Below are 22,343 nucleotides of genomic sequence, written 5' to 3'. Positions count from 1 at the left end.
TTTTGGGAAACTGCTGATTCCTTTGGATGGGACCCGACTTGACTCCCAGTTGTGGGAGACCTATAAATACCTTGCATTCTTCCATTCCTTCTCGTCTCGCTTCTTTCGCCCTTCCCTTTGCTCGATTGATCTTTCTCCGATTACTAACTACTACATGGAGTTTCCGACCTCAATCCCGCCGCCCGTCTCTTCGGTTCCCTCGCTTGACCTAGACGCGATCGTTCTGTGGCCACCATCAAACCCTCATCTTCCTCCGAACGAACAACAGGGATGTATGGCGCCTCCCCCTCCCAAGAGACCACGGCTCTTCTTGCACGCACCACAAGAAGAAGAGGAAGCAGCCTCGCCGATGATGATTGCTTCCGCGCCTCTTCCTGCTGCTTTCGTTCCAAACATGCCGCCGGCGTCATTTTCGACAATGCCTCCTCCTCGTCCTCTTCCTCCCACGAACGCGCCGAACCAGGTGCTCTTCAAGACGCGCCTCTGCCAGAAATTTAGGGCGACGGGGTCCTGCCCCTACGGAGACTCCTGCAACTTCGCCCACGGGCCGGAGGACCTCCGCCAGCCGCCGCCAAACTGGCAGGAGATCACCAGGACGCAGAAGATCTGCAGGAAGTTCTACGCTGGGGAAGTTTGTCCCTACGGGGAGAGATGCTTGTATGCGCATGTGAGAAGAGACGGCTCGGTCGTGGCCCCCGCCGGCCGATCGCATCCTCCCAGGAGTTTTGGTTCCGCCGGCGGGAGTTATGAATCTAACCGGAGTATGCCGAGGTCGTGGAATTCGAAGCCCTTTCACAATCAGGAAAACACTAGTCGCCCCACCAATGAGGAGCGTCGCATCTCGGCTCATGGTTCTTCAGGTACACTTTTCGAAGCCTTTGGTTAACTTTAAACTGAGTATTTGTTTCAATGGCTTATTTGTTGGCTTTAAACTGAGTGTTTGCTTTAATGGCTTATTTGCTGCTCTTCTGTTCACATGAGTTGTTTGTTCCATTCTTTCGTGGTTGACATATGTTTTGCTCGATGTAGTGCTCTGTTTGCCATTTTGTTGGACTCTGCCACAACTGAACTAAATATCCGAAATGAGCGGATTGATTCTTCACAAACACAGACTGTCTAAATTGGTAGAATAGCAATTGCAAGTTCCTAAAATACTAGTATGTGCACATTGATATGTGTCTGCATGGCCTTCTGCCTTAGGAGAAGGCATCTCTCATAGTATATAGCTGCTCTACATCATGGTGACATGGCGGTGCCTTGCACAACAATTAAAGTATGGAATAACTACTTCAAGCTGGTGTATAAAACATTGATGTAACCTTGCTGATATTTATCTTTTTTGTTTGAAATAGATTTTTTATTTTTATTATTCAAATATTAATAGACAAACTACAAAACAATTTTTGTTGCTGAGTATATCTCCACAAATATGAACTTTAACCTAGTGTCCTAGTTCTACTAGGGCTCTTCGAGGCAATAACAACAATAACATGGATGATTGATTGAGCTTAATGATCATATGCTCACTACTTTCCAAATAAAATAATGTAAGTCCTCTTTAAAAATGTATTTAATTTGAAACTTCATTCTAGAGGAAACAAAAGGGAAGCAGAAAATATCAGAGGTATTAGTAAATCTATAATTTACTTCTTGGCCAACTTTAAATAACACAGCACATTGCCCTCAAGCAAACACTAAATTAAACTTTAAATCTTTAAATTTTAAAGCCTTATTGAGTATGAATTTTTTTTAAACAGTTTTTTAACTTGACTGAGATTATGACCATAGACTGTAAATGGAGGATGAATCTAATGATATAAAAGGAAAGATTTTTGGATTTATTCTTTGCCCATTTCATTGTACCTTCTAATGCATGCCCATGTCCATTTCATTATACCTTCAAATGCATGTTCATGTTAGGCTTCTAGTTGGAGAAAAATTCTTTTCATTTACAACATGCCATCATCATGGTTGAAGATGTTACATGTGATTCCTCCAATGCAATTGCTATGAGCATCTCCATGTTGTACTTATAATTTGTCCACACCAGTTGTAGCCCTTTGCCTACATGATCATATTTCTATGTTTGGAAATATGTTGGAGCTATTTTCTTAATTACAATCATAAGAGATTTTTTGAGAATATGTTGCCTTTTGTGTTAATATCATAGCATTAATTCCTTAAAAAAACTATAGAAGAAAAAAAGCAAAATATGAAATCGAGCCTTTCTATTATCTCTTATGTTCATAAATTAATTTTGTTATATGTTTTATGTTGCAGAATCGAAGAAACCTCCAACGAGTGTCGATGTTGATATAGATGATTCAAATAATTTTATTTCTGATGGAATAGTCTTAACCAACCCTGACAAACCTACAAAGATTTTTTTGAAAGTACAGCGTATCAAAAAGCTAAATCATATTTATGCAGACTGGATCAGTTAATATGCCACTGCACAACAAATCGATTCCAAATGGGATGTATAATTTTAGATAGAAAAATTATGCATCTAGTTAGATAGGGTAATCAATTATCTGATCTGATTTCTTTCAAGGTTGTAGAGAGGGTTTATAGGTAGGTACCTTTGCTCCATTTGAGTTGACTAAGTGTACCCATTATAGGAATAAAAACTTACTTTTGTGATTAATTTTAGTTACTGTTCTTATGTTATCAGACAAGTTGAGATGTAACCATTATAATTGCAACTTGAATTTCAATTATGTTTTATCATGTATGATTTGTTGTTACTGCGAATGAATGAATATTGAACAATGTTCATTTTAATGATTTTAATTTTTTTTTAAGATATTAACTAACTTAATTGATAAAATATCATCATAAGATTGTATCAAATATAATGAGTGTTGATAGTGTTTGATAATGAAAATATAAGATGGAAAACAAACTATAAATCAGATGAAAAGCATATTATAGATAGATAGATGGGATTATTGTGCTAAGCTCCATAGATGTCTAACACATTCGCTTTTGAGTTTTACTCTGGTTATGAAAAAGATAATATTGATCCCAATATAAATAAATTGATCTAATTGCACTCGGAGTGATGATGGATGGTTGACACTAACAAAATCTGATCCCTTCACAAGTTTGTACCATTGAAGTTTGATCTTCGTTGAGGGACAAATGTTGTTGGAAGATAAGCTAAATTTTATATAAAATGATAGCATTAAGATTTTTAATATGTTAGATAAATGTAAAATATATGTTTTTTGGGACTTTATTATATATTGAGATAAAAAGGATAAAACAATAAAAGTTTTAGTATATCTTATTAACTGAAAATAAAAAACACAATCAATTGCATCTATTACAGAGTGATACATGAACATTTAAATCAAAATTTTATTACAATTTGACCAACTCGATGCTCTCATTTGGCGATGTATGAACCAAAGTTGCTAAACTCAAATCCTTTTATATAATTATATTTTTTAAGAAAATCTTAATATTTAAATAATCAAAATAAATACCTGTTAACGGTCAATATCGAGTATAGGATGAATATATGGCTTTATAATTTTTATTGAGATATTTAAATTGATTAGCGTATTGTTGTATAAGTGGTAAGTATTTATTTTATAATCTTTGATGAATTATTTAAATTGATTAGTGTATTATTATTATATAAATAAATGATAAATATGGGGATGGTTGGTACACGACTGCACCAATCTAAAATAGGATGAACCGTGAGATGGACGGTGAGATTTTACCTGCGATCGGAGCGATCTACGAGATCAATCTACAATATTCTGGAAATTATTCATACGAAGGTGAACGGCGAACGAGCTGAGCCGATCGACAGAGAATGTGGTGCGGCGGAAAGAAAGAGCGCAAAGCCTTGGCGAGCTTAATGACGAGTCGCTGCCGCCTTCGCCTCTCCTTTCTCCCTTTCTTGACTGCTTTGTTCGCTTGCCCGCTGCCGTGTTCATCTCGCGAGTAAGATTTCGATCCCTTTCGTCTTCGTTAGGGTTCGTCGTTTTTCGATTTCAATCTGGTGGAATTTTTTTTCTGCTCGATTCGTCTTTCGTGGCGAGATTAGTTTCAAGAAGGACAGGTTGGGGGAACGATTCTTTCTGGGTCTTTAGTCCCGGCGAATTTGCCACTGCTGCTCTTAGATGTCTCTTAGGTTCTAGATGTTCGTGCCTCTTTGTTCCAAAACATTCTTTATCGTCCAAATTCTTGAGTTAAAGTCCTCCTACGAGTCATCCTTACGAATTCCATGTCTTGAAGGACAGATGATACTGATGTTGAACCAGTGAGCTCATGCGTTTTGTCTGGTTGCCAATTGGTACAAACATGCTTGCTAAAAGAGACTTGTTTCTCACCAGACATTAGATGCCTAGCCGGGGATGCTGATGTTCTCGCATGTAACCAAAATGTTTGCATGACTAGAGGATTTCCGGTCCAACCTTCCAGCTTGGTGATATGAACGCATAATCATATATGCCGAACAACTATTCATTTCCATTGCTATGTGAATCCGGCAAAAGAGTCTATTGATTTCACCTCTAGATTTAGTTGAACTGCCCTCTTTGCAGTTTAAGGTCGTGCTCAAATCTCTTGAAGGTCACTAATTCAAGTGCAAGAGAATTGGCGAAAACTTTGCTCCCGTAGGCTCTTGTTGTGGTTTGATGTGTGTCTCATGGACTTCATCAATAGTTTGTAATGGAACTTTGGACAGTGAGCGCCTGTACAAGTCTGCAATACATAAAGCAATATGTTTCTAGTTGAAGTGATCATGATGTTTTAATTTCCTAAAAACTAGCTTTCCTAATAGGCTAGCTAGATCATTTTCTGATGTTAGTTTGGGCTTTGTCATGCATACAAACATGGGTTTAGTCTATTTAGTTTCTATTACATTGGTCGCGAAGGCAGAAGCGCAATTACTGCTTCTTCAGCGACAAGTGTTTCCGTGTTGATTTATGATCTTTTATTATTTTTGTTCTTGTAGGTTGGAACTGGGAATCGAGTTATCCAAACATGATCCTCTTCTGCAACAAGACAGTTTTGCCCTCTCCATTCATTTTGATCCATCTAAAATAATTCAACTGACATGGCATCCAAGGTCAGTTTTCATTGGCTAAAACTAGTCTGCTCATGCTTGATAAAACATTATATGATAATAGAAATTCCCCATCATCCGGCTTGATGCATTGCATATTTTGTGCATAGAAATAATTGGTTTGTTCACACAGGCACTCTTCCTTTACCCAATACCTCTTTATTTAACCATTTGGCATCTCTTCACTCTGTTTTAGGGTGTTCTTTTATGAAAGATTTCTCACTGATGAGGACTGCGACCACCTAATTACCTTGGTAATTTCCTGTCCTTTGAAGTTTCAAGTTCTCTCTTTGGTCACTGCATGGTGAAGTGCATCAAAAATCCATTTTGTTTAGTACAGGCTCAAGGTAAGCTGGAGAAATTAGTGGTTGACGCTAGCAAGGGGAACAGTACGGCAAGCAGCCTTGATATAAGCAGTGGGATGTTCTTGCCCAGGGGTCAGGTTAGTTTTTAGTGCCATTTGGAAGAGCTGAATGCCTGAAGATTCTTGTTCTTTTATGATATATTGGCAATAATAGCAGCTTATTAGGGGTCTGCTTTGTCTCTGATGGTTCATGCAGTATTAGTCATCACATCTTACCTTTATGCAGTGCTATGAGACAATTTTGTATTATCAATAGATCATCAGTCACACATCTCCATATCTGCTCCTCAGTTCTAAGTACCACGAGAGTCCTTATAGTACATATGCATGCACATGTGGCAATGAATTAAATATATATGTATATACTATATCTTAATTTAATTGTTATGTTTTTATATTTATAGGATGAAGTTGTCTCTAAAATTGAGGAAAGAATATCCACATGGACCTTTCTTCCAAAAGGTATATTTGGAGTTCCAAACACCTTTAGAAACCAATTATTTTCTCCCGTCTTGTTTGAATGTCATTGCAGCAATTAGCAAAAAATTGCAGCCCTCTTATTTTCTTCCAGAACTTTATAATCCTGTGGTTAACAGAAAATGGTGAGAACATGCTGATCGTGCATTCGTTGGCCAATGAAAGTTATGAACCACATCATGACTACTATCATGATGAATCCAAATTAGCAGTTGGCGGGCACCGGGTTGCGACAGTCTTGATGTATCTATCCAATGTTTCTAGGGGTGGTGAAACAATTTTTCCTCAATCAAAGGTGAGACTAGAGCTTTATGCCATTTTTTTATTCTATTTCTCGGAATAACTACCTGGATGGTTGGAATAAGGATGCAGCAAAAAAAGAATGAACTTGCCATATGCTGTAATTTAACCATGCTGCTATTTTTATAAGGCTTGCTTTTAATTTTAATAAAATTAAATGCTCTACTTGATCCATCCGACAGCTAAAAGACACTCAAACAAAGGACGATACATGGTCCCCTTGTGCAGCAACTGGTTATGCAGTGAAACCTCTCAGAGGTAGTGCCATTCTTTATTTCAATCTTCATCCTGATGCAACACCGGATGAGGCTAGTCTACATGGAAGCTGTATGGTGCTTGATGGAGAGAGGTGGACTGCAACAAAATGGATCCATGTGAGAGACTTCAATCCAAGCAAGCATTCCATTGTTTCTGAAGGGGAATGCACAGATGAAGATGCTAACTGTCCCCAGTGGGCTGCAATAGGGGAATGCAAGAGGAACCCTGTGTACATGTTAGGTACTCCGGACTATTACGGATCATGTAGAAAGAGCTGCGGTGCATGCTAATGTTCTGAATTCATCATGACAACGTTGGTCCACGGTGGAGCAATCCATACAGAGAATTTGCTGGCTGATCCCAAAGTTCAGCGGTGTCATGATAGCTGGAAACCATCACACATGTCTGAGAAATCTGAGGCATTTGCTGCATCGTCATTGAGCTGTTTCTGGTGTGCCTCACTGAGAAGATGTCTTTCTAGTTCCTATACATATTTTGTCCAAAGGAAGTAACTCATTTGTTACAATCTTAAATGAAAATTTGTTGTTTTCAATTGTATTTCCGGTAAGCAACCCTAAAATCTGTTGAGATTATTGGGCAGGACCTGGTAAAGCTTTAGAATATCATGTGTCTTGTTGAATTCATCCACTCATTTACATCCCTGCTGATAGATGTTGAATCGATATCAAATACATGATACTTCAGAACATGAACCATCTGCGTAGATGATATAAAAGCCTCTGCTTGTTGCATGAGTTTTGTTCTAATATTCTTTTCCTTGTGGGCCAATTTACACTACAAATCTTCTGTTGAGGATGTGGAATATGAGTTCATTTGCAATGTTTTTACAACTTATCGGTCAATTATATCTTTTTGGACTTGTCTTCCATTATGGTTGATAATTAGTTTCAGAATCCTAATATTCAACTTATTTGAAGAATCGGATTACAGTAAGTAATTCAAGCATGGAAAGATTTCTTATAAATTAATATTTGATTGTTTTATAAATATCTTTAAGACTTATCAACCAAATCTCTTTTCGACTTTGCTCTTTTATTACGGTTATAATTTTAAACTACTTAAAGAAAGAATATTATAAACATCGTATCGTATGTATCTCAAAGTCTCGATAAAAAGAATACATAAAATAAAAATATTTGGAATATTTTATTATTCTTTTAAGTTTTATATGACAAGGTGGATATGAATATGAATTCCAAATGTTTATGATAAGTTTTATTTCTTGTATTTTATTATTCTTATATAATGATTTTTGTGTTTTGGTCTGTCAAGATATCTTCAGCTCCTCCTTGTGTTTTTAGTTCGAATACTATATGCATTCACTAAAGAGCAGATGCTTAAGCTTTTTCTAGCTGTAAGTGCAACAAACCACTGCAACTGCGAATGGGAATGGGAATTGGAGCTGCTCGCGGCTAATTTCTCTTGCTCGATGGACAAGCGGTGCCGTCGTTTCCATTAGCTTCGATGTGATTCGCCTGCACAACTATTATAAAGCCTTCATGCTTCCGAAACCTTCCCAATCACACGGCACAAACGCCGAATGCATTGATTGCAACACGACACAGTTAGCACCTAAAGCTAAGCCTCTCGCGGCGTCGCGTTGTCAAAGTCTTCCCCGTCGTAACTACGGCTTCTGACGTCGACATATCATAGCCACATCGGATGATGAGAGAACACCAAAATGATTAATCTCTGTTAAGATATTCGAACTAATTAGTATATTATTATGATCTTTTTAGGTGATAAAGATGAGATTTGAGCTTAGGATTTTTGATCTATCAAAATCTTTATACACCTTCAAATTTTACATCACTTATTCATCTCTAAAATTATCACGTAAGGATGAAATCAAGCGACAAGGCGACAGTCGAAGTAGCCTTCTTGACTTTGAAGTTGGATCAGCGCTTACACCCACCACTATGTTATTATTTCTTCTCCCTATCGCCATTCTGATCTATCTATCCCTTCATAATTTCTTCTCCATCCTTGTCTGCATTGATTAGATAAGGCTGCACCTCTTTGTTCTCCTCTACCTCATCGAAAAGGACTAGAGAGAGAGAGAGAGAGAGAGAGAGAGAGAGAGAGAGAGATGGCTGGTCTGCAGAGGTCTGCACAAACCTTCAGGAGATCAGGCTCATCCGGGCTGGTGTGGGACGAGAGGTTCCTCTCGGGGGACCTGAACCAGCAGAGGAAAGAGGAGGAAGGTGGCTCAGAATTCAGGGAGCTCAGGCACGCGCAGAGCGTCGGATCGAGCGGGACGACCGCGCGCAGAACGGCCTTCCGCGCAGGCCCCGTCTTACCAACGGCGGACCCGCCGTCGCCTGACGCCTCCGGTTGCTTCCTCTGCGGATTTCTTAGCAAGCCAAAGTCCACCAAGCGATTCAAGCCCACAAGGCATTAGCTTCTCTTCTGTCACCGTGCATGTTTAGCAGTGTGTTCGAGATCTCCGGTACTTGTTTCGTCTTTACATCAAGGGCTTACTCATATATCGTTTAGCCATTGATCGGCAGTCCCAACCACTGCTCGCTTTCACTTCCTGTGGATTTGCATCTTTCCTCCGACTGTCGGCAAGTTTTATTAGTTTTTGATCCAATCATATCAAAACAGGTCAAATATATTATATTAAAATTTGATACAGAAATTTTTTAATTATTTATTCTATGTTCTATGTTCTCGTTTATTTTCTAAAAATCATGACGAGAGATTATATATATTTTCTGTATCCCCTTTTAACCATATCATAGAGACTATAAATCCATTTTCATCTCTCACGATAAATATTCTCTTATATCCCTATTATTTCTAAATCTAAGTCTCTTTGTAGATCGACATCGTTATAATTTTTGGATATAACGATAATGAGATTTTTAAGCAACATAAAAAAATTATATATCGTAATTGTTATTTGATTTTAGATTTTAATATTAAAATCTTTTATACAATAATAACATATTATAGTTTTTATACTTCGGTAATAATCCAGAAAATATTACCGACTGTCGGAAAGTTCGATCAGTTTCCGATCTGTTGAAACGGCGCAAAGGTTCGATCGCACGTGACATTGGTGTGAAAGTGAATGACCACATGCTGCTGCTCCACTGTCGTGGAATCTTACCGGAAGTCGAGCTGTTCCGATGGGCAAATCAATTCCATTTGCGCAGCTAAGTCAGCTTCACGTCATCATCAAGTTTAAGTTTAAGTGACTACAACTAATACTATCAATTAATTATGATTAATATCGATTGCAAGCTGTTTGACGAAGTCAACGTGGGAGGATATGGTAAGGCACGGCAGGCGGACCCAATAACTCCGACGCCTATTTGTTTCTTATCTTAGCTCCCCCCTATGAGCGACATAAGTAATTGACGTGGTGGGCAGAGTGTCGCCTTGAAAGGTCATCGGATGGTTGTCGCTTGTACTGCATCATGAGAAGTTGCTGTCCACAAATCAAATCATGCCACCCTGCATCGGTCGGTGCTGCTTCGTCAGATTAGTCGATAAAGATAGTGACGATTTATCGTAAATTTTAAATTCGAATTATTTTTTTTTAAATTGATAATAATTATGTTATGAGAGTATAGAATAAACTATAGATTATTATAATTATCTAAAACCGTCGGGTGGGATAAAAAAGAGACAAATGCACGGAATGAGGAGAATTGATGCGCTCGGGTGCACAGCCACATGATTCGGTGGCGATCCGACCGCTCAGAAGCCTCCACGCTCCCATCTCCTGCGCCTTCGGATTCCTGGCTGCGTTCATGGCTCCTCCTCCATCCACGCTCACCGGCCGACGACCAACCGATTCCTTCCCATTCCCACGGTTTCTGCCGCGTCTCTAAACCCCCAAACCTCCGGTTACGGACATCTGTATGTGGATATTATTGTCAGTGGCAGGAGTAGCTCACACGCTTCGTTGCTCTTTCTTTCCCAACCCAAGAGAAAACGAGGAGTAGAAGAAGAAAACACAGAAGAAGGCACGAGGGTAGAGGAAGCAGAATGCTCCAGGAACAAGCCACGAGCTCCCTTCCTTCCAGCAGCGAGAGATCCTCCAGCTCCGCCCCTCAGATGGAAATCAAAGAAGGCAAGTCTATCTTCGTTTTCAGAGAAGATGAGCTCTTTTTCTGCTCCCTCTCCCTCTCTCTATCTATCTGTCTTTTAGAGCGCTATTTCACTTGGTTCGAAGCACTTTCCTCTTCTTGGCTTCGTCGAGATCGTTCATCTATCGAAAAATAATGGAGATCATTTCTGTTTCGTGGTTATATGAGGATTGTTTCGTTCGATATGATGCGTGAAACGGGGGAAGGTTTCCGGCTATGATATACACACAGGTATATTCTATGTATATGGTTTCAGGAATGGAGAGCGACGAGGATGTAAGACGAGTGCCGGAGTTCGGGCTAGAGTTAGCAGGTCCGTCCTCCTCCGAGCGAGTACACGGTTCGGCGGTCGGCCAGGACCAGGCTCGGGTCGGGCAGCGGAGGAGGGGGAGGAGCCCCGCCGACAAAGAGCACAAGCGCCTCAAAAGGTTGTGCTCCCTCATCCTTGTAATCTTCGTTATGCGCATGATCTCTTGTAATCTTCTTTTGAGCGAATCTTGATGTGTGTGTTCTGCCTGCCGCTATTATCTGATGAGCTATTTGGTTATATATGTCCGAGAAAGGTTGCTGAGGAATAGAGTATCGGCTCAGCAGGCGAGGGAGCGGAAGAAAGCTTATCTGAATGATCTGGAGGCCAAGGTGAAGGATTTGGAGGCCAAGAACTCGGAGCTGGAGGAGAGGATGTCCACATTGCAGAACGAGAACAACATGCTGAGACAAGTATGACTCTTATCTACGCATCGGTATCAGCGTCTGTGTCCATCTTCGATCTTGGACATCACTTGAATCGAGTTAATTGCTTGCTTATACTTCGTACTTCGATCGGCCACCAGTAATATCAACTTGAGACCATCCTTCACCGTCTTTGCTCCTATGGTTGTGACCAGAAATAGTCTTTTATGCCATATAATGCCAACAGCAATCTGCTGATCGACTATATATATATATGTCTCTCTGCAGATACTGAAGAATACAACTGTGAGCAGAAGAGGATCCAGTGGCAGTGCCACCGCAGACAGCCAATAGAACAACAAGGAACAGAAGAGTGATGTTGATGTTGATCGAAGACGAAACTCTTCTGAGTATGAAGAATACCTTAAGAAAGAAAGAAAGAAAGAAAGAAAAAGCTTGTTCTGTGATTGGATGACACATGCATGACGAAGCAACTTCATATGTTTGAACTATCTTGGCTTGTATCTTGTGAATGGCACTGGAATGCCAGCCCCTGGAAATCTCCTGTAAGGACAACAGCAGCATAAATATCAGTTCCAGGAACATCATCAGTTGGTGATGGAAGATCGGCTTGGCTCCATAGATTCTCCCTTGGATTATTATCTGGAACGAAGATTGTCTCTAATATCTCAAGTTGCCGATTAATGGGGGATACATTTCGGCTACATGGAACATTGATGCTTCGTAAAACCAAGAATATTTACTTGGCTGATGCCCTTTGCTGCATTCACCAGCCAATAATTCCAACCCAATCTCACATCACCATTTCTTGCATCATCTAAAAAGAATATATCTGCTACATAAGTTTTTCATGTTAACCAGCAAGAATTAATCGCTTTAACATACCTTTTTTTTTCCAGGAAATTATATGATAGGTGATTAAATCGTAAAAACAAATCCCTTATTGTTTAATGCACTAGTGAGATCTGAAACAAACGTCTGCTCACTGTTAGCTGGTCTACCCACCCAAGTTGACCTCCTCCTTCAATGACTCTCATTCCCAGGCTGTTTCTTAGCTTGCTTCTCCAGTATATCATCACTCACTCTCAGAGGCTTATCGTGGTACAAGAATCCTCCCTCAATCCACAGGAGACCTGTGCAGCAGCAGAAAAATGTACCGGGCTTTATCCCAATAGGTAAGTAGTCCATTAAATGGGCCCAAGTAGTCCATCACTCAACCCCGAGACAAGTCTCCTAACGAGATTGATGTTAAGAAACACATGACGAACAACGAGTTCATCATCAGATCAGTGACATCACAACCATCCATTAAGCACTACGAATATGGTTTGCTGGTTCCCGTCTATGATGTGCACAGCCCAACTACAGCCGGAGGATGGACACAGCAGAAGCAGGTCAGTAAACGAAGCAGAAATCTATGGGTACGCGTAGCTGATGCCAAAGTCACGTTTCGGACACCGACAGCTCATCCAACGCACACCACCGACACATCCAACCACCGCTGCTGCAAGAGAGAGAGAGAGAGAGAGGGGGCCCCAACTTTGCTAGGCGAGCCGACACTACGCTGCTACCGGTTTACCGGCACTTGGCGGTGAGACTCGCGCGAGTGACAGCCTGTGAACAACGGCACGGCCCTCGTTGAAACGCCACCTCCATCGGACGCTTCGGATCCCTTCACCACGTCGATCCTACGGCCTCGGTCGAACGGATGGTTTTGTCCTCCGAGCGCCGGTAGCCCGTCGCAGTCCGCTATGATTTATTTAATTATTGTAGTAATATCATTATTAACTTTAGCGGATGGTCGATGCTAGGTATTAAGAGGGAGGGAGAGAGAAGGGGAAAGATTGGAATCATTGGATGGGCGATAGAGGCAGCGGGTGAGAGCCCACCGGTGTGTTTCTTCGACTCCGATCGGAAGAGGTATCGTCCGATCGAGAGAGGAGATCCAGATCTCACTCTCTCTGTCCCTCCTGCTCGATCCCAGGTGATGCGATTCCGGAGATTTCAGTGAGGAAGCTCGCGGAAAGCTCGGATCTCGGTAGTGTATCGCGAGAGCCATGGAAGCCAATGCAGGAATGGTGGCGGGGTCGCACAAGCGGAACGAGTTCGTGATGATTCGGCACGAAGGAGAACCCGGGGTGGGTATCTCTCGTTTCGCACTCCGTTCTTTTTTCTTTCAAGTAATTGGGCAATTTAGACGGTCTGTTGCTTGGATCTAGTGGTGGACTTAGTTGATACCGTGGTTTGACTTTGGATCCGTGTTGATGTGATGCAATTCGGTGACGACTTGTGCTCGAATTAATCTAGATTGCAAGAAATCCAGACTGGTGCTGGCAACTCTGGAACTATTACAACCTCTTTTAGTTGCGATTCTTAGGAAAGATTAGGTTTTTTTTGTCTTTGTTCTGCAGTCCATTATCTAATTTGGGACTGCTGCTGCCGGTATATCCCACCTTGAACTCGAAATGATGTTATGTTGATAACCCTTTGTGTTTCACTATCTTGCTTGGAGGAGTTTATAGTTGCAAGATCGTTGCTCTGGTTTATGCTTCGCCAGATCTATAGGGTGAAGTGATCGTTTGATTTTTTGTGGTTTGAATTGGCTGTTAACTATGATTTCTCATCGTGGGCTCTTGTTAAATTTCATGCTTGCAACAAGATCAATTATCTCATATTTCCTTTCTCATGTTCTTTGCTCCTTATCTTCATTTCATAATGCAGCCTAAACTTATGAAGAACTTCAATGGCCAAGAGTGTCAGATCTGTGGTGATACAGTAGGGCTTTCAGCCACAGGTGACCTTTTTGTTGCTTGTAATGAGTGTGCGTTCCCAGTTTGCCGAGCTTGTTATGAATATGAGAGGAAGGAAGGGAATAAGTCTTGCCCTCAGTGCAAGACCCGGTACAAGAGACACAAAGGTAAGCTCATGGTGTTGATCATTCTTCTTCTGATTGTTGCATATGCATGTGTAAGGATAAATTGAAGCTCTCTTAAGCCTTCTTGCTCGTGAAATCCCATTAGTTTGAATAATTTTTGCTAATTTTGCGTATACAATTTAACTCTTAATCGTAGGCATCAGATCACATATCTAATATACCTCACCATGTCTGACTTGTATTTATCAGGTAGTCCTCGAGTTGAGGGAGATGATGAAGAGGATGATGTTGATGATCTGGACAATGAGTTCAGTTACAGGCAAGGCAATGCCAAGGCAGGATCTAAATGGCAACTTCAAGGCCAGGAAGATGTTGATTTATCTTCATCTTCTAGACATGAACCTCAACACCGCATTCCACGTTTGACCAGTGGACAACAGGTATAGCAAAAAATTACTTATTGTAGAAGACAAATATTGATTCACCATATCACATTTGGTGAGCAAATTAATGTTATTGCATAGTTGTTTTATTTTATCTTGTCATAAAAGGCAATATGGGGGAGCAAACAAAGATCAAACTGATTTTCAACTATTCGGCAACATTTTTATTTTAAATGTTACAAGATATGCTATCATGGTAGAAAAGGGAAAGGTTATCTTAAGAGAGACAAAAGAGAACATTAGAGATAGCTAATTGGTGATAGTTATGCCAACTGACTACGAAATTCAACTTCTGTTGGTAACATTTCACAATGGATTATTGATATATTTTCTCTTTCCATTCTCATTAATCTGTATTTACCATTTATGAAGACCATCTAATACCATTCTTAGTTTTATCAGAGCTTGAAAAGATAAAGAAGAGCTGAGCCACAAGGAATTTTTAACTAGAATGTTGTTGTTTCGATTAACTGTTAAGGACAACTTGCATGAAGGGAAAATGACTGATTAGGCACTCTTTCAGTCATAGCTCTCTTTAGTCCTGGACAAATTTGGCTCCTCTAGGACTGATAAAAATAGCAAAATACTGAGAAATTTCTCAAAGATTACCATAACTCAAGATTCACAGCCCATACTGAAGGAAAATCTGAACTCAAGACTAATTGTATTCTTCCGAAACCTTATTGGAGCTTAATATTGTCAATCACTAAAACAATTACTAAATCATTTAGCATTTAATTGACGTAAAACTTGCATCAAATCTTGGATATATACTGCAGGATGTATTAGATGCATTATTCAGATACTGCGGTGGCAGAACTAAAGTGAGAATGAGCTTTTGCCAGTTGCCAATCATTTTATACCTTTTAGTTTCTGTTTGTATCTGGCTTATTGTTGATTCTCTCTTCCTCAAGCATAAGTGCACATTGACTTGCTGTTAAGTTTTCTTAAAAAAAGTTAACTTTCTCATCGTATTCTATGTAGAATAGTCACTTTTCACTTGACACGTCTGAGATTTATTTGTACTTTGCAGCTGTTATGTCAATGTCCAGAGCTAGAAAAGTAAACATGTTAGTCCTTTGTTGGTCAACCTACTGCTTGCTCTTACCATTCGACCACTTGTTTCAGGTGTCTGGGGAAGTCCCTGATGCTTCACCAGATCGCCATTCTATTAGAAGTCCATCATCAGGTTATGTGGATCCCAGCTTGCCAGGTAACATAAAATCCATCTTCTAGCCATAAAGTTAAAGTTAACTAATGCAAAGCAATTCAGCTTTTTAGTAGCTTGATTATTTGTGATGGTTTGTATTGCAGTTCCCGTAAGAATTGTGGATCCTTCCAAGGATTTGAATTCCTATGGGCTTGGCAGTGTTGATTGGAAAGAAAGAGTTGATGGTTGGAAGCTCAAACAGGACAAAAACATTGTGCAGATGACCAACAAATACAATGATGGCAAAGGTGATATGGAAGGAACTGGTTCAAATGGTGAAGATCTGCTAATGTATGGACTTGTGTTTCCCATTCTGGCATTTTATGTTGCTATCTCAATTTCTTTTTCCTTTTTGGCCACTGTACTTTAGTTGATAAATGATGGTTTTTACCTGTTCTGTTTCATGCTCCCTTCATCTCCATTAGTTCCAGAGCTAGATTTAGTTAGTTCAATTAAGATTTATTTTACAGTAAGGTAGTGGGACAAGTTTTGTTATTCAGAAATGCTGGTCCATTTCTATTCCTATTTACCAAGTGATGTGATATATAAATCTTTGTGTCCATAGTTCGACCAAGCAGCTCCTTATATATATAACACATGCATGTTTCAAATTGGCTTTTTTTTTGTTTTATTCATGTGTAGGTAATTTCTGGTATATGATAAGAACTGATACTTTTCAGTCTTTGTTTTATTCATGTTTATTTCTTAAACAAATAATGATGAAGGTTTCATACGGCTGATACTTGAATTATGTCTTTATAGGGCCGACGATGCTCGTCAACCTCTGAGCCGTGTAGTGCCAATTCCTTCTAACCAACTTAACCTCTACCGTGTGGTCATCATACTTCGGCTTATCATTTTATGTTTCTTCTTCCAATATCGTATAACTCATCCGGTACCTGATGCATACCCCTTGTGGCTAACATCGGTCATTTGTGAGATCTGGTTTGCATTGTCATGGCTTCTTGATCAATTTCCAAAATGGTATCCGATCAACCGTGAGACGTACCTTGAAAGGCTTGCATTGAGGTTAGTTATCAAGACATGTTCTTTGCCCGTTTTGTCATATGGTATTCTATGCAATTTTTCGATAACTTTCATTCTGATTCTTCAAACTACACGTTTGTAGATACGATAGGGAAGGGGAACCATCACAATTAGCTCCTGTTGATGTTTTCGTCAGTACAGTGGATCCTCTGAAAGAACCTCCTCTTATAACAGCCAACACGGTTTTGTCTATTCTTGCTGTGGATTACCCTGTTGACAAAGTCTCATGCTATGTTTCTGATGATGGTTCAGCGATGCTTACCTTCGAAGCATTGTCAGAGACAGCCGAATTTGCAAGGAAGTGGGTACCCTTTTGCAAGAAGCATAATATTGAACCCAGGGCCCCAGAGTTCTATTTTGCTCAAAAGATAGATTACCTGAAAGACAAAATTCAACCTTCGTTTGTGAAAGAACGACGTGCAATGAAGGTAAGGGTGGGAACTGAACGCACTTATATGATAATTTTGAGTACTAAATGATGTTGACCCATGGATCATTCCATTTCAGAGAGAATATGAAGAGTTCAAGGTACGGATAAATGCTCTTGTTGCCAAAGCACAGAAAACTCCAGAAGAAGGTTGGACAATGCAGGATGGAACTCCCTGGCCTGGAAATAATCCAAGAGATCATCCTGGCATGATACAGGTTCCATATACTTTTTCACGCCACTTCATTATATTGTTTAACCAGCTTAACTTTTCTAATCCCTTGTTTGGTTGAATTAGGTCTTCTTAGGGCACAGTGGAGGGCTTGATACAGATGGCAACGAGCTACCTCGACTTGTATATGTTTCCCGTGAGAAGAGGCCAGGCTTTCAGCATCACAAAAAGGCTGGTGCAATGAATGCATTGGTTTGTATCCTTACTTCATACTTGTAAACTCATAGTATCTGCATGCTACGTGTATGCTCCATCTTTCTCCCATATCTGTGCCATTGCTAATGAATTATTGAACCTTTAATTTTCGTTATGCTGGCCAGATTCGTGTGTCTGCTGTCTTGACCAATGGTGCCTACCTTCTCAATGTGGATTGTGATCATTACTTCAACAACAGCAAAGCTCTTCGGGAAGCAATGTGTTTTATGATGGATCCTGCACTAGGAAAAAAGACATGCTATGTTCAGTTTCCTCAAAGATTTGATGGCATTGACTTGCATGATCGATATGCCAACCGCAACATTGTGTTTTTTGATGTAAGAAATATACCAACATATGAATGCACTGGGCATGGTGGAAAGATATTCTTTCTTACTGGAATTATGTTTTGCAGATCAACTTGAAAGGTTTGGATGGCATCCAGGGTCCTGTTTATGTGGGAACAGGGTGCTGCTTCAATAGGCAGGCCTTGTATGGCTATGATCCTGTGTTGACCGAGGCTGATTTGGAACCGAACATTATTTTCAAGAGCTGTTGTGGTTCAAGAAAGAAGCGAAAGGGAGGGGACAGGAGCTATATTGATAGTAAGAAAAGGGCTATGAAGAGAACTGAGTCTTCAGTTCCCATCTTCAATATGGAAGACATGGAGGAAGGAATAGAAGGTAAATACTTTTCCCTTCTGTTGCATCAAAATCTTTTGGTTAAGAGGACCTGAATCAGCCAAAGAATTTTTTCATGATTTACTCTTAATGAATATCCTGTGATGGTAATAACTTCACAGGAAATTAGATGCTTCCGTAGCTATTGATGTGGATGAATCATTTGCAATCTATAAAGCATGGATATGGATATAGGATACCAAATCTTGGAAACGTAGAATAAAATAAGGCATGGTTAATACAACAAAGAATGCATTGAATGTACAATATTACATATGAAAATGTTTGATAATATATATAGAGTGTTAGATTAGCTAATTATATATCAAAATTCATGATATTTTAGGGTTGACACTGAACCAGAGGTAAACGATTATTACTTTAAGTAATATAATAAGTAATTAATAAACCATTCATCTTGAAAAATACTACTTTAACATGATACATCAAGAATACCAAGAAGATAACAAGAAGTTTTTTCCGTTGATTTTGCTAATTATTGATGTTTAGGTCAAATAGCATATAAAAAATTTAGTTAATCATTTATCCATCTTAAAAGAACTTCATATGTATAACACAATAAAATTTCAAAGTAATTATGCCTCATAGGTTGCAATAATGTTGATTGGTGGCAGAGAGGAACTTCACAAAGGGTAAATGCTTCTTATATGCTAATTATGTTAAATGGTGATGGAGAGGCTAAAACTCTAATTTTCTTTATATGTATTTGTTATTTGCATATGCGTAAAGCCTCTATGATATTATTAAATGTCCTTCCTACTCATGCCTTATGTTGATCCTTGGATCTCTGACTGTTAGTTATTGATCTTTTCTAATATGACAAAAAAATTTTGCATATGTCTTAGCATTGTGAACGTTCTAGCACTTCATTGCAACCGACCATTGAAATTTTTTTTTTGCTGTGTTGTGTTCATTTTCTTTATGATGCATCCTGTATCTTTTTAATGAAACTAAAGTTATCTATAATGATATTATCCTAACTCCAATTGTACTTAAGCCAGATATGGATCTTTTTATGTCTCATGACATAGGAAATGAATAAATCAAATTGCCCTTGAATGAAATTGGATTTGTTGATCATTTGGTTGGTATGTCTATTCAAGTGAATGTGTTTTGGTTGTTTTTGTATATTATAACTTTCTCACTCTTTTTGACATGCTAATGGGCACTACGTCTGGCATGTCAGAGCATGTTGTTTGGCAGCCATAACTTTGATTTGTGCCTTAGAAACTTACCTATTTAAGCTACATGGGATTCTGCTTATTGAAAGACCATCCTGGTTCTGAATAAATTCCCTCTGAATGCACAGAACACTTTTGTCATGTTATTTTCTCTTCTTTTCCCTTCTTGTCTTGCATCTTTCTAAATAAACTATCAAGCCTTAGCATGTCTTATTGATTGTCTCTGAAGGTTACGAGGATGAGAGATCACTCTTGATGTCTCAGAGGAGCTTGGAAAAGAGATTTGGTCAGTCACCAATCTTCGTTGCATCCACCTTCATGGAACAGGGAGGCATACCACCATCCACAGATCCAGCGTCTCTTCTTAAGGAAGCCATACATGTTATTAGCTGTGGGTATGAAGACAAGACTGAATGGGGAAAGGAGGTTAGTCTGAATGATACTTAATCAGCATCTAGTATCTTTTAGCACTATATTTACAAAGGTTGATGAATTGAGCTTATGCACCTGCATTCAGATTGGCTGGATATATGGGTCTGTTACTGAGGATATTCTTACCGGATTCAAGATGCATGCCCGTGGATGGATTTCAATTTATTGCATGCCACCCCGCCCTGCATTTAAGGGTTCTGCCCCAATCAATCTGTCTGATCGTCTTAACCAAGTGTTGCGGTGGGCCTTGGGATCAATTGAAATTCTGCTCAGTAGACATTGCCCTATCTGGTATGGCTACAAAGGAAGATTGAAGCTTTTGGAGAGGGTGGCATACATCAATACCATAGTTTATCCTATCACATCTATCCCACTGATTGCCTATTGTGTTCTTCCTGCTATTTGCCTTCTCACAGGAAAATTTATTATTCCAGAGGTTAGATCTTCACATTTATACGTTTAGTCTTCCCATTTGGTTTCATATATATTCATTCTTGTCTTAATTTCTTTTACTCTTTGCATGACTAGTATAAAGCAATAGATCTCAGTGTTGCCTTTAATAGTGTTATCCTCTGGCTCCATATGGAATTGCAAAAGCATGTACGGCCATCAAATATTTACTGGTTTGACATTTTATGGTTTTACTTCTGTTTAATTGTAATACCTATTATTCCGTAGGCAGTATCCCTGGTATAGACAGCATAAGCATTTTGAGAAACTTTAGTTTGAAGTTAAGGAAATATACTTTCTCTCAATAACTAACCAATTTCTGGAATTTCACTTGTTTGTTTGTAGTAAAACTAGTTACTTCTCTAGATCTAATACATCTGGTATCTTGGCATTCTCTTTGCAACTACCAACCAAGCTCATGGTTCTTGGATCTTGGTTGTAAAGGAGATATTGTTTTATTAATATACATCTGCAGAAGTTGTTCAAAATCCTTGATCCCAAAATTCATGAGTTTAGAATATGATTGTATACATTCGACCACATGAATGGCATGTTCAGTAGTATGCCGTATGAATAGTCTCCAAATCGGTTCCATTTTGTTGACAATTTGATGGATCACTGTGATCGATTACCACAATTTTATACGTAATTGTAACTTGCCTCTTTTACATTGCTGGGGTTTCTTCTGATCTTACTTATCCATCTTGCAGATAAGCAATTATGCTGGAATGTGGTTCATTCTGCTCTTCATCTCTATCTTTGCTACGGGAATTCTTGAACTTAGGTGGAGTGGTGTTGGGATTGAGGACTGGTGGAGGAATGAGCAGTTCTGGGTGATCGGTGGCACATCAGCTCATCTGTTTGCTGTTTTCCAGGGTTTGCTGAAGGTGTTAGCAGGAATAGATACCAGCTTCACTGTCACGTCAAAAGCATCTGACGAGGATGGAGATTTCTCTGAACTGTATATCTTCAAGTGGACAAGTCTCCTGATTCCACCGACCACTGTCCTGGTCATTAACATGGTAGGGATAGTCGCAGGCGTCTCTTATGCCGTTAACAGCGGCTACCAGTCATGGGGTCCTCTGTTTGGAAGGCTGTTCTTCGCATTTTGGGTGATTGCGCATCTGTATCCTTTTCTCAAGGGTCTTATGGGTCGGCAGAACAGGACACCTACCATCGTCATCGTCTGGTCCATTCTCCTTGCTTCAATCTTCTCATTGCTTTGGGTACATATCGATCCATTTACTTCTCCCACGCAAAAGGCTGCAACGATGGGACAGTGTGGTGTCAATTGCTGAACCTTCCTGGCTGATCCTATTAAGGACACGGATGTTATTGGAAGTCAGTCAGCAAGAATCTATACACGTGGTGATTGTGCGCACGCCCCGTGTCAAGAAGTTTTAGTTATTTATGATTATTTATTCTCATAATATATTTTGCTTGGTCACTGGACTGTTCAAGCTTCTGTTGCAGTAATCTTAAGTTTCACTTTTATTCTTTGTGTGTAGAATATGGCAAGTTTATAAAGACAAGGACTTTGTACAAAACATCATGATCTGTGACCAGAATCATTTTGTGTTAAAGAGTGCTTTGTTTTGTGAAAGATCATGACCTTAGTTGTTGCTTAATATTGATGCATACATGAATGGTTCAAGTAAAAGTCTAGATTACAAAGGTGAAGAAGGTCTTCAAAGGATGCAATATAAGGTTATGCTTGAAATTTTCATGAACAATAAATCGATTATACTTAAGATGCAATGATGCAATATAAGGTTATGCTTGAAATTTTCATGAAGAATCTGAAAACTTGGTATCATGATAAACAAATTCTGACATTTTACCTGTTTAATA

At 39.4% G+C, this 22,343-nt stretch overlaps 5 protein-coding genes across 5 annotated transcripts; all 5 read left to right on the top strand.

Annotated features, from left to right (window-relative positions):
* The first annotated feature begins 111 nt into the window (after window positions 1-111).
* On the top strand, window positions 112-2,518 carry LOC103984366 (zinc finger CCCH domain-containing protein 39-like). Its single transcript, XM_009401848.3, has 2 exons — window positions 112-860; window positions 2,281-2,518. The coding sequence occupies exons 1-2, from the start codon at window positions 155-157 to the stop codon at window positions 2,442-2,444; spliced, it is 870 nt and encodes a 289-aa protein (XP_009400123.3). The 5' UTR covers window positions 112-154; the 3' UTR covers window positions 2,445-2,518.
* Window positions 2,519-3,796: 1,278 nt separating this feature from the next.
* LOC103984068 (probable prolyl 4-hydroxylase 6) lies at window positions 3,797-7,129 on the top strand. The gene is made up of 7 exons (XM_009401483.3): window positions 3,797-3,960; window positions 4,976-5,089; window positions 5,283-5,340; window positions 5,427-5,528; window positions 5,855-5,912; window positions 6,047-6,222; window positions 6,410-7,129. Exons 1-7 carry the CDS (start codon window positions 3,830-3,832, stop codon window positions 6,773-6,775), a joined length of 1,005 nt encoding a protein of 334 aa, XP_009399758.3. The 5' UTR covers window positions 3,797-3,829; the 3' UTR covers window positions 6,776-7,129.
* Window positions 7,130-8,595: 1,466 nt separating this feature from the next.
* LOC135613225 (MAPK kinase substrate protein At1g80180-like) lies at window positions 8,596-8,907 on the top strand. Its single transcript, XM_065110324.1, has one exon. The coding sequence runs from the start codon at window positions 8,596-8,598 to the stop codon at window positions 8,905-8,907; it is 312 nt and encodes a 103-aa protein (XP_064966396.1).
* Window positions 8,908-10,197: 1,290 nt separating this feature from the next.
* LOC103984066 (transcription factor HY5-like) lies at window positions 10,198-11,918 on the top strand. The gene is made up of 4 exons (XM_009401481.3): window positions 10,198-10,590; window positions 10,863-11,034; window positions 11,170-11,326; window positions 11,567-11,918. Exons 1-4 carry the CDS (start codon window positions 10,506-10,508, stop codon window positions 11,630-11,632), a joined length of 480 nt encoding a protein of 159 aa, XP_009399756.2. The 5' UTR covers window positions 10,198-10,505; the 3' UTR covers window positions 11,633-11,918.
* Window positions 11,919-13,126: 1,208 nt separating this feature from the next.
* On the top strand, window positions 13,127-22,095 carry LOC103984065 (probable cellulose synthase A catalytic subunit 1 [UDP-forming]). The gene is made up of 14 exons (XM_009401480.3): window positions 13,127-13,437; window positions 14,021-14,216; window positions 14,424-14,614; window positions 15,746-15,830; window positions 15,932-16,118; window positions 16,590-16,856; window positions 16,957-17,302; window positions 17,382-17,519; window positions 17,600-17,725; window positions 17,854-18,066; window positions 18,144-18,411; window positions 19,840-20,036; window positions 20,128-20,478; window positions 21,203-22,095. The coding sequence occupies exons 1-14, from the start codon at window positions 13,357-13,359 to the stop codon at window positions 21,788-21,790; spliced, it is 3,234 nt and encodes a 1,077-aa protein (XP_009399755.1). The 5' UTR covers window positions 13,127-13,356; the 3' UTR covers window positions 21,791-22,095.
* Window positions 22,096-22,343: the final 248 nt, after the last annotated feature.

Source organism: Musa acuminata, chromosome BXJ2-5, assembly GCF_036884655.1.
Source record: "Musa acuminata AAA Group cultivar baxijiao chromosome BXJ2-5, Cavendish_Baxijiao_AAA, whole genome shotgun sequence".
Classification (NCBI taxonomy): domain Eukaryota; kingdom Viridiplantae; phylum Streptophyta; class Magnoliopsida; order Zingiberales; family Musaceae; genus Musa; species Musa acuminata.
Note: the sequence above shows the minus strand (reverse complement) of the source record. Positions and strands in the feature narration are given on the sequence as shown.

Bases quoted from the DNA above. Each gene is read 5' to 3' on its own strand.
- LOC103984065 (XM_009401480.3), top strand. From the start codon at position 13,357: ATGGAAGCCAATGCAGGAATGGTGGCGGGGTCGCACAAGCGGAACGAG. The intron at 18,067-18,143 runs GTAAGAAATATA...TATGTTTTGCAG, and splicing joins GCAACATTGTGTTTTTTGAT to ATCAACTTGAAAGGTTTGGA. The intron at 18,412-19,839 runs GTAAATACTTTT...TTGTCTCTGAAG, and splicing joins CATGGAGGAAGGAATAGAAG to GTTACGAGGATGAGAGATCA.
- LOC103984068 (XM_009401483.3), top strand. From the start codon at position 3,830: ATGTGGTGCGGCGGAAAGAAAGAGCGCAAAGCCTTGGCGAGCTTAATG. The intron at 5,529-5,854 runs GTTAGTTTTTAG...TTATATTTATAG, and splicing joins TGTTCTTGCCCAGGGGTCAG to GATGAAGTTGTCTCTAAAAT. The intron at 6,223-6,409 runs GTGAGACTAGAG...TCCATCCGACAG, and splicing joins CAATTTTTCCTCAATCAAAG to CTAAAAGACACTCAAACAAA.
- LOC103984066 (XM_009401481.3), top strand. From the start codon at position 10,506: ATGCTCCAGGAACAAGCCACGAGCTCCCTTCCTTCCAGCAGCGAGAGA. The intron at 11,035-11,169 runs GTTGTGCTCCCT...TGTCCGAGAAAG, and splicing joins GAGCACAAGCGCCTCAAAAG to GTTGCTGAGGAATAGAGTAT. The intron at 11,327-11,566 runs GTATGACTCTTA...GTCTCTCTGCAG, and splicing joins AGAACAACATGCTGAGACAA to ATACTGAAGAATACAACTGT.
- LOC103984366 (XM_009401848.3), top strand. From the start codon at position 155: ATGGAGTTTCCGACCTCAATCCCGCCGCCCGTCTCTTCGGTTCCCTCG. The intron at 861-2,280 runs GTACACTTTTCG...TTTATGTTGCAG, and splicing joins CTCGGCTCATGGTTCTTCAG to AATCGAAGAAACCTCCAACG.
- LOC135613225 (XM_065110324.1), top strand. From the start codon at position 8,596: ATGGCTGGTCTGCAGAGGTCTGCACAAACCTTCAGGAGATCAGGCTCA.